This window comes from Crocodylus porosus, unplaced genomic scaffold (genome assembly GCF_001723895.1).
Source record: "Crocodylus porosus isolate Cpor-Errol unplaced genomic scaffold, CroPor_comp1, whole genome shotgun sequence".
In the NCBI taxonomy this organism is placed as follows: domain Eukaryota; kingdom Metazoa; phylum Chordata; order Crocodylia; family Crocodylidae; genus Crocodylus; species Crocodylus porosus.
In genome coordinates, this window is record NW_017728931.1 from 25,846,298 (window position 1) to 25,856,651 (window position 10,354).

At 47.7% G+C, this 10,354-nt stretch overlaps 1 protein-coding gene across 10 annotated transcripts in view; it reads right to left on the reverse strand.

Moving 5' to 3' along the window:
- The window catches only part of C2CD5 (C2 calcium dependent domain containing 5), a 112,324-nt gene extending 111,390 nt beyond the window's left edge, over positions 1 to 934 (reverse strand). For 3 of the 10 annotated variants that reach the window (XM_019544432.1, XM_019544428.1, XM_019544426.1), the window contains exon 1: positions 751 to 932. In XM_019544432.1, coding sequence (XP_019399977.1) covers positions 751 to 840 — 90 coding nt within the window. In that variant the 5' untranslated portion in view covers positions 841 to 932. Of the gene's footprint in view, positions 1 to 750 lie in introns of all 10 variants that reach the window. The other 7 variants (XM_019544431.1, XM_019544429.1, XM_019544427.1 and 4 more) reach the window with 4 other exon arrangements.
- Between the last annotated feature and the right edge of the window lie 9,420 nt (positions 935 to 10,354).

Below are 10,354 nucleotides of genomic sequence, written 5' to 3' on the forward strand. Positions count from 1 at the left end.
CTCTAAGGGAGAACCCATTTTTAAAGTCTGTTGATCTATTTTTAAAGTTTGCTCACCACCCTTGTATCTATTCTTGCAACGCACTTTTGGGTTGAGAAAGGCTCCACTTGATGACTTTGCAAAGTCCCACCCAACCCTCATTTTCTATGATACTGTGACACCTGAGAAGCAAGAACTCTCCCAGGTCAGGGGACAGGGTCAGGGGACAAAAAGGGTCCCTTCTTGTTGAGAGGTGGCCACATGGGCCAGCCTGTCATCCTCACTGGGTGTTTTTCATCCTGCCACAAGCAAAAATCCTCAGGGGAAAGAGGGGGGGCTTTGATGGGACCAAGTGCATGGTTGGGATAGGCACGGGCAAGCTCTAGGGCATGGCAGCCCCCTGCTCCCACAGAGCTTGGCTGGATCTGTCCCAGCGTGCGCTCGGCCCCAAAGCACCACCCTGAGAACCCCTGCTGTGGCAGGATGAAAAAGCCAGGTACGATGACAGGCTGGCCCGCGTGGCTGCCTCTCAACAAGAAGGGGCCCCAACGCACCGTGGCGGTCTGCAGCAGCTGTCCCCGCTGCCCCTCTCCAGCGCGAGGCTGGGTCCTGCCTCAGCGCGGGGGGGGGGGGCAGGTCCCAACGGCCACTCTGGCCGGGGCAACTGGCGGGCGCTGACGTCACAGCCCTCGCAGCCACGGCAGGTGTCCGCGCGCCGCCACCAGGCTTGTGACGCAAGACCCCCCCGCAGGGCTCCCCCCGCCCTCCAACCTCCACGAAGGCGTCCGTCAGGTCACTGGCTCGGTCCATCACTGGCAAATGACGCCCCGCCACGATCTTGACCTTCAGCTTCCCCGGCATCTTCTTCTTTTCTCTCCGCCCCTACCTGCTCCCACCCCCTCCTGCAAGGAGAAAACAACAGCGCGCGTCCCGTGGAGCGGGGAAGGGCGGAGCAACGCAACTCAGCGTTGCGCATGCGCTGAAGGCGGCAAAGGCCCTCCGGCCCGAGGGTCCCTCTGCTGCCCCACCCTCTGCTCGGCAGGCGCATGCGCAGAAGCTGCCACCTCCCTCAACGCCAAAGCAAAGACCATTAGGAGGGGAAGGATTAAGGCGCATGCACAGTAATTCGCCTTATCCAGAGGTGCGCATGCGTCAATACAAAGGCTATAAGGCTGCAAAGGCTTACAGCGCATGCGTAGTAGCTGACAGCTGCGCTCAGAGGCGCGCATGCGCCAAGGCAAAGGCCGTTTGGAAGGAGCAGCTTAAGGCGCATATGCAGTAGTTTGTCTGTTCACAAAGGTGCGCATGCGCCAATACAAAGCCCATTGGGCTGGAGAGGCTTGAAGCGCATGTGCGGTAGGTACCAGCTCCTAATAAATGAGGTCCTGGTGGGAAATGATTCTTTTGTTTCCCTGTAGTGCTTGATGGTTTCGGTCATTTTTCCTCCGTCCTCCTGGCGCTTTCGGAAAGTGAACGGGACTCGGGACCGCTAGGAGTCTAATCCAAGATGGCGGCGCTCATACACAGACCTGGCTACAAGGTGACGGTGTCAAGCGCCATATCCTCGATCGGCCCCGAGCCTGCCTGCTGGTGCTGTTTGCCGGGAGAGGTGGTGCAGTCGAGTCTCGAGTGATCGATTGGTCTCAACTTTGAATCCCCTGGAAAGGCCCGGGAGTAAAGGAACAGCTGCGTTAGCGGGGGAGAGGGCATATCTCTACCAGCTTTCTCTACCTAAGAGGCTGTCTCTGACCTCTTCCCTGTGCTTTGGGAAGTACCTTAAAGCTAGGTAGGCCTGGATCCCTCCAGCAGTCATATAGGCTAGTATTTCTCAACCAGTGGAGCGTGTCCCACTGGTGGGATGTGAAGCTTGTGTAGGTGGGACTTTAACTCCTTGCCCGATTGGAAAAAAATCAGAGTTGTTTGCACCTCAAATGAATGAATCAACAGGTATCTCGAACAGGAGGGTTTTGTTTTTATTATGAGGAGGACCAGGGTTTTCTGTGTTGTTTGTTTGTCTTTTACAAAATGGTTGGTGGGATGCAAGGTGCAAAAAATTGAGAACTGATATAGTAGATGTATTGTGTGTCCCTTTTGGGGAAGGAAAAAGGAATGTTTAGTGCTGTTGAGCCAGGATACATGGTAATTTCTATTCCTGTGAAATAAAAGCATCTAGCCTTGTTGGACATATGAAGCGTACAACTGGGAACTCAAACCTGAAGCTCTAGAACTGTGTCTCTTCCAGTACCTATTTCCAACTGGATTCCAACTGATTTGTTGCAGTAGAGCAACTGCATTTGACCTATGCCTTGACTATACCATGATGAGGGTTTGGTGCCAAATAATTAGAATCCAGATAAACCTTTTTTCTATCTTCCTGTCTTAGTTGCACAGAAACCTGAAACAAGGTGTTGTGGGCTGTGACCAAATGGGTTTGGCTGAGTAAAAGCAATGAAATGAATGCATCTTGGGTAGAGTGGAATAGGATGGATTAGGGTATATCTCCATGGCACAAGAGTCTCAGCTGAGTGTTGACAGTGGCAGTAACAAACCTAAGATACAGTCCTAGAAGCACACCAAGAGACATGCTGAAACACTTGTACCTTAAACAGCAGTACAGGCAACCCCTGCTTAAAGCTCTTAATTGGTTCTGGGAAAAAGCAAGTGTTAAGTGACACCTATTTTCCCATAGGAATTAATGGGAATAGAAATAATTGGTTACCACCACTTCTTGCTGCAGGTTCTCACCACAGCCGCCTCTTCCCACTGCTTTGCCTGCTTCTGGCCTCTCTGGCACCGCGTGCTAGCCCCATGCTTCTGCCACTCCACTGTGGGTCCCCACTGGACCTGTGCCCTAGTGGAGGCCCTGCACTTATTACTGCCCCCACCTGCTGCTTCTCACTGCTGCTGCTTCTCCCCTGTCCGCAAGCTGCTCCAGCACTGCCAGCCCAGACCCCTGCTCCTGCTGTGCCACCTTGGGTCCCTGCTGGCCTTGGCCCTGCAGTACCAGCGCAGGCTCTTGTGCTCATTCCTGCCGACCTACTTACAGCCAATCACCACTTCTTGCCGCTGCTGCTTTGCTGAGCGCTATACCGCTGAGTTAGTTTTGTTAAGTGAAATCGGGTATTAATTTTAAATGAGTGCTATAGTGAACTAGCGCTAAGTAAAAACACGTCAAGCAGGAGTTGCCTGTAGAGAGATACCAGTAGAAGATGTGATGACTACAAAGTGTTTACTGTTGATTTGGCAAGTGTACTGATACAGCTTTTTAACTAAAGACACTGGAAGTCAAGGTGACCTACAATATTTCACAACTATACCTGGATTAGCAACAGTCACTTATTCCTAGGTGGGTTTTATATATTTCTCAATTGTAATACATTTTTGATCTGCTTCTGGAGTCAACCTTTAAAGCAATTCAAAACTGTTTTTGAAAAGGTCCAGAAAAGTAGAAGTGCAATAGAAACATTTTGGTTAAACAAATTTCATAGGCACACTTAAAAACAAACAAACAAACCCTGGTCTGACATTACCCTTCTCTAACACAAGAGAATGAGGAAGGGGGGGAAAAAGTAAATGAGATATTAAATGGCTTCTCAATAAAGACATTTGGTATTCTGTGTTCAACACAATAGTGACTTAAAGTCATGTGTGGCCTTCAGATTCAGGAAAAAAAGATATCAGAGATTTTACCATTTAAAATAATGTGGGTTGTTATACATGTGAAGATGGGTATTTTTCCCCTTAAGCTTCCAGCTACTGAAGACATGAGAATACATAATAAGCTCAGCTTCCATTTTAAAAAAACTAACCCTTTTGGTTGAGGGGGAAAAGCTTGTGAAAGTGTCTTGAGAGTATACCAAAAAGTTAAAAAATACACTTTATTTAACATCATGCTTGAAAGAACTGGCGTTAAACAGAACCAAGAGCAATAATGAACGAGTAGGTAGCAGTGCACAAATGAATTTATTAGGATGGTATCTTTTATTGGGCCAACTATGTACCTGAAGTAAAGGTAGACAAGCTTTCAAATGCAAGACATTCTTTGTCAGGTTTCGGATCACTGAAAGCCAGTCATCGCATAGTGAAATGCAGCAGAGGGGTGGGGGTGAGAGGAATTCCCAGAGGTACACAGTTAGCAAGAAAAAAGTAATTAGTAGGAGATCAAGGCCTATCAAAAGGGAAGAGAGTCAAATTCACCTTCCTTGCCTGGAAAGAAATCAGGGGTTGTATAAATTACAGTCAAAGAAAATCTACCTGACACCTTTAAAAGGTAAACTTGGGAACAAAAATTCATAAACTAGTTGGACACTAAGAACCAAAGGCTAAACACTGATACAGTGTTTATGGTACATTATAACTTACCAGCCCCTCCTCTGCACTATGTTTCACTATGCTGTGCTTGGCTTCCTGTGATCAAAGACCTGACCAAAAAAATGCCTCGCATTCAAAAACATATTTAACTTCATCCGAGTGGCCAGTCCCACCACCCCTGGGTGCACAATGGTGCTGTAGCAGGGCGGCCAGACTCCATTTCCCAGTAGCCCCAGCAGTGGCTTCTTTTGGCTGCCACTGCTAGAGCCAGCCCAGCTGCCTGTATGTCTCATACTCCCTGCTGGAAGCAGGACCTGTGCGGCCAGGGTGCATGGCCAGGTGGATAGGTTGGGCTGTGGGTGGGCAGGGAGCTGCATCTGAGAGCAAGAGGGGCAGGCAGGGCTAGGGATCTGGATCTGGATCATGAAGGGGTGACAACACAGGGCCTGGGATAGAGCTGTAATCTACTGCCTGAATGTCTCTGCAGCAGGTGCCAGTTCGCAGATCGCGGTTCTGCTCTGGGCCCCAATCCTGCACTGTCCCACAATCCAAATCCCTAGCTCCAACTGCCTATCCTGTTCCTGGATGCTGCTCCCCACCCACTTGCAGCCCCATTACAACCACCTGGCTGTGCTCTAGGGCCACTTAGATAGTTTTGGTAAGCTGTGGTAAGGGAGGGGGAGTGAGGTGGAGGATGCTGATGCAGCCCACCAACAGCACATTAAAATTCCCTAATTGTTCTCTGACCAAAATAATTGCCCACCCCAGTTAAGAATTTCATAGATTTCATAGACATTAGGGCTGGAAGGGACCTCGGAAGATCATTGAGTCCAGCCCCCTGCCCCAGGGGCAGGAAGTCAGCAGGGATCATTGGATCTCAGCAAGATAAACATCCAACTGTCTCTTGAAGGCGTTCAAAGTAGGTGCTTGACCCACCTCTGGCAGCAGTCCATTCCAGACCTTGGGGGCTCAGATAGTAAAGAAGTTCTTCCTTATGTCCAGCCTGAAATGGTCATGGTGGAGTTTGTGACCATTCGACCTTCTCATCACTTGGGGCACTCTGGTGAACAAACATTCCCCCAGATGCTGGTGATAACCCCTGATAAACTTATATGTGGCCACCAGATCACCCCTGAGGCTGTGCTTTTCCAGGCTGAAGAGTCCCATGGCTCTCAGTCTCTCAACGTAAGGTCTGTTTTCCTGACCCTTGATCATGCATGTGGCTCTTCTCTGCGCTCTCTCAAGCTCCACTTTCTTTTCGAATTGTGGAGCCCAAAACTGGACGCAGTACTCTAGCTGTGGCCTCACCAAGGCCGAGTACAATGGGAGAATGATGTCCTGGGATTTACTTGAGAAGCATCTATTGATGCAAGCTGGAGTTTTGCTCACTTTACTAGCTGCAGCATCACACTGAAGGCTCATATTGGTCTTCTGGTCAATCATGACAATCAAGTCCCTTTCGCCCGTAGTGCTGGCCAGCGTAGCACTGCCGAGTCTATAAGGATACTGCAGGTTTTTCTTCCCAGGGTAGAGAACCTTGCATTTTCTGGTGTTAAATACCATCAAGTTCTCTTCCACGCATTTTCTGAGCCTGTCAGGGTCAGCCTGGATCACCCTCCTGTCCTCAGGTGTGGATGCTTTGCCTCAGGGTTTGGTGTCATCAGTGAATTTCGCCAGTCCGCTTCTGATACCAGTGTCCGCATCATTAATGAAGATGTTGAATAGTGTAGGCCCAAGGACAGAGCCTTGAGGGACCCCACTAGTCACAGGGCATCACAACGATTGACTTCCGTCAACCACCACACTCTGGGTCCTACCATGGAGCCAATTCCCCAGCCAGTGGATCATGGTAAGGCTGAGGCCGCAGTTAGCCAGTTTTGCCAAGAGGTGATCATGGGATACCAGTTCAAAGGATTTTTTAAAGTCAAGATATGTGACATCAATCTCCTCTTCTCCCTTGTCCAGGTGATAGGTCACCTGGTCATAAAAGGAAATAAGATTGGTCAAGCAGGACCTACTCACAACAAACCCATGCTGGCTATCCATCAGGATGTTGCCATTGGCCAGTCTGTTAAAGATGGCCTCTTTGATAATCTTTTCCAAGACCTTCCCTGGGATAGAGGTCAGGCTGATGGGCATGTAGTTTTCTGGATCTACTTTCCTCCCTTTCTTGAAGATAGGCACCACAATGGCCTTCTTCCAATCTTCAGGCATGTCGCCTGTGTGCTAGGAGTTCTCGAAGATCGATGCCCGGGGCTGAGCTATGGTGCTCGCCAGCTCCTTGAGTACCCTGGGGTTTAAACTGTCAGGGCCACTGACTTGAAGGTATCCAGCCTCTCAAGGTGTTCCTTCACAAGGTCAGCATTGATGGAGGGTAAGGAATCTCCCTCACCCAGGCCTCCCTGTCCCATAATGGGCAGGGGTGTCCCATGGGGCTCGTGAAAGACCGATGCAAAGTACCCTTTTAGCAAGTTGACTTTTTCCTGGCTGTCAGTTGTCCCATCTGGCTTAGCAGGGGTCCAGTGTTGCCCTTGCTTTTCTTCCAGGTCCCCATATATCTAAAAAAAGGACTTTTTAATTGTCCTTGATACTTGTAGCTAATTGGAGTTCCGTCGCTGCCTTGGCTTTCCTGGTTTGCTCCCTGCAGGTCTGGACCAGTGGACTCTTGTGAAGCAAGAACTATTTGGCAGGAAGGTAATCCAGAAAGTTGTCATGTATGCTATAAGAATGAGTTTGCATGTTGTCTTTTTAATTTATAGGGTCCAGTTGCGTGGTTTTATTTTAAGCACTGCCTTTATGGAACAGTTTGCTGTATGAAAAAGCTAAAATTAGTAGGAGCATTGGGGTTTTTTTGAAAAAGGGTAGGGCAGGTTATAAAAATATGTTCTCTCTCTAGAACTTAGTTGAGAGAATTGTATCCCAGCTCTGGGATTCTAGAGGAAGTCCTAACTTTTCTGACAAGATTACTTTTCTATGAAGTGATATCAAACTTTTCCATAAGGAATGCTAAAATGCCCCTTTTATTTGTGCTTCTGCTTTGAGTTAAAAAAAAATAATACATGATTTTTCAAGGCAGTTTCTAAATCACTGAGTGAAAAAAATCTAGTAACTCTTAGTAGTTCTCTGTTAAATAACAGGAAAGAAAAATGCATTTTCAGGGAGACAAGGGGGGAGTTTTCAGTTGTGTTGGTTGGCTTTAACTAAAATGCCCTCCTAATGCTCTTTAAGGTTCAGATTAAAATATTGGAAGCTATGTTAGCTGCCCCTGGCATAGCCTAGACTCCTCCCTCCTTTCCCCACTCCCAGTACAGATGTAAGTGTTGGGCTGTCCTGTATGGAACAGATTTGTTTGTTTTTATTGTGTCTTGTTAAGTTGATGGGTTTGAGCTAACATGAATGATAGATGCACTTTTTTGCATATCAAGATGGGCAGAGACAGTTGCTTATTACCATTTATAGCAATTCTTGGCTCAGTTTCCTAGGTCATTTTCATGCTAAACAATCTCTGTGGCAGAGGTCTTGGCCAACTATTATCAGCACAGACAACCTTGCATTCCAAAGAAATGGTGGCATCTCATTTCCTAGACTTCCAGCATTATCTCTGTATAAAACTGTTTTAAGTTCAGTCTACAGGGTGAAACACTCACAACTGAAGTTATTCACTGAGCACCACCTGCAGAGGTGCCTGTACCTTGAACATGTATGATCCCAACACTTGAGCTGTATTGTCCAGAAAAATGTGCATTGGGTGGGACTGTTCAGTGGGTGTCTGCCTCTCCCTCCATTCAAAGATTTAAAGGGTATGTAGTAGGACTGTGTGAAGCTTTGATAGCTGATTCAATTCAGAGGAGATATGGCCCAATTCAGGGACAAATTAAAAGCTCCAAATCAATTTGAAGCATCTGAATCGATTTGGAAAAGCTTCAGAAAAGATTCAGCCAATTTGGCCATAGACTAAACAGGCAGCCTCCAGCTAGTAAATCTGTTGGGGTTGGGGTAGGGAGAAGGGGCGTAGGGGAGGGAGGGATTGGGGATGGGACAAGCTACCCAGCCAGGGCGAGGGGCATGGGATGTGGGTGCTGCAGCACTGGAAACAAGGGCTCTGCCGTGCTACCGCTTGCCCAACTGGGGCGGGGGGGAGGGAGGAGATGTGGGTGTGGCTCACTCCAGGTGGAAGGGGGCAAGTGGCAGCACGGCATAGCCCCCAATCCCAGTGCTGCCATGCCCACATCTGCAGTGATTGGCAAGTGGCAGCAGGGCATAGTCCCCACGGGTCTCCCCCCAAGGCAGGCACAACCGGAGGAGTTGGCTGGGGGCTGGGTGGGGAGTGGGGGCTGCACAGGAGGGCTCTGCCAGGAGGGCCCCACAGTCCCTGTGTTGGGGAGGTCAGATGGGGGATGGGGCTGGGCAGGGCAGCCACAGGGGCTTCTCCCACGGCTCCCTCCGCCAGGGCAGAGGCAGGCACAGCTGAAGGAGCAGTGGGAGAACCTGCAGCTGCCTGGCTGTGCCTGCCTCTCCCCAGCCATGTGAATCTCCAGATCAGCGCCGAATCTTCCAAAGCTGATTAGGCCAAATTGATTCAGGACAGTGATCTGAATTGAATCACTGTCCTCCGAATCCGCCAAATTTGAATTCAATACTTCCCTATTCACACAGGTGTAGTATGTAGTCCCAATCACACTGTTCATGTGTAATCTCACCATATCTGTTTGTTATAGTTAGAACCCCTAATCACTCTCAGTAGATTGTGAAAGGCATCGGAGTGATATCCTATCTTGGTTATATCCATGGTGACAGCATTTCATCCCTATAATTTCTGATCTGTTCTGAAGAAACTTAACAGAATAATTGAAGTTAAGCCTCTAGTATAAACTACAGGAGCGGAAGATTTCTAATTGTATAGTAGACAAAGGCAAATCAAAATCCAATGGGTAAAGCTAGATGCATTCAATCAGGAAACATGGTGCAAAATTTTACTAGTAACAGTGGTTTGTCTTGGAGTAAGCTACCCAGAATGTGGTAGTTTTTACAGATTGTAAGGCGTGGTGAATCAGTAAAGAGATACTCTGGTTCAGTGTCATATTGCTGTGCTTGATGCAGTAATTTCTGGGTGAAATTCAGAACCTTTCCTAGGTAAGAGATCCAACCTTAAATCTGAATCTTTATGAAATATAAATAAGGAATGTAAGAGAGTACTACAAACTACTGATGTACGTTTGTCAGAAATCCATTCAGATTAATTCCCAAATTAACAGGACAAAAATGTTATATTCATGTTGATCATATAAAATTTTCCTGAGGTTTATTTACATTATAATTTTTTGCTGGGCTTAGAAATAGACCTATAATCCCCTATTCAGTCTGGTGTTAAATTGTATGGGTTGCGCTTACATAAAGTCAGTCCAGTTCAATACTTGTACAGAGTGTGGTTAACCTCTGTTATAAAAACAGTTGGAGGAACTGGAAAGGACTGTTTGCTACCATCACTCCCAATTTAGTAGCCTGCTACAAAAAACTTGCCCTCAAGGCTCTGACTGGCAGCAGAGGGAGGTGAGCAAGCAGGAGAAAATGGTTCCTTCACATTCACAGGGGTATAGGTTGTAGCCATGTTGGTCTAAGGACATAGACAAACAAGGTTCTTTGGGTAAATCTGGTATTTTCTATTAGACCAACTCAAATAGTTGGAAGAATTTTTTCTAACTATTTGAGTTGGTCTAATAAAAGATAATCAGATATACCCAAAGAATCTTGTCTTCACATTCACAGAGCTCTGGTGGGATAATGGGAAAGCAGGAATCCCATCCTCACAATCGTGTTGTAAGTGTTCTGGGAAAGATTAGGTGGGTGCAGAGGAGAAGACGAGCCACATACTCACCACCTGCTGCCACAAGAACCAAGCATTGTGTCAACTGGATTTCTGGCTTGCGGAGGGGGGAATCCGAGGGATAGGCTGAGCATGTCTCTTCAGAAATTGTCAGTTCCACATACGAGGACTGCTTGGGAACAAGTGTCCCTGATACTTGATTGATGCTGATATTGGGACCTCTGCTGATCCATTTGAGTG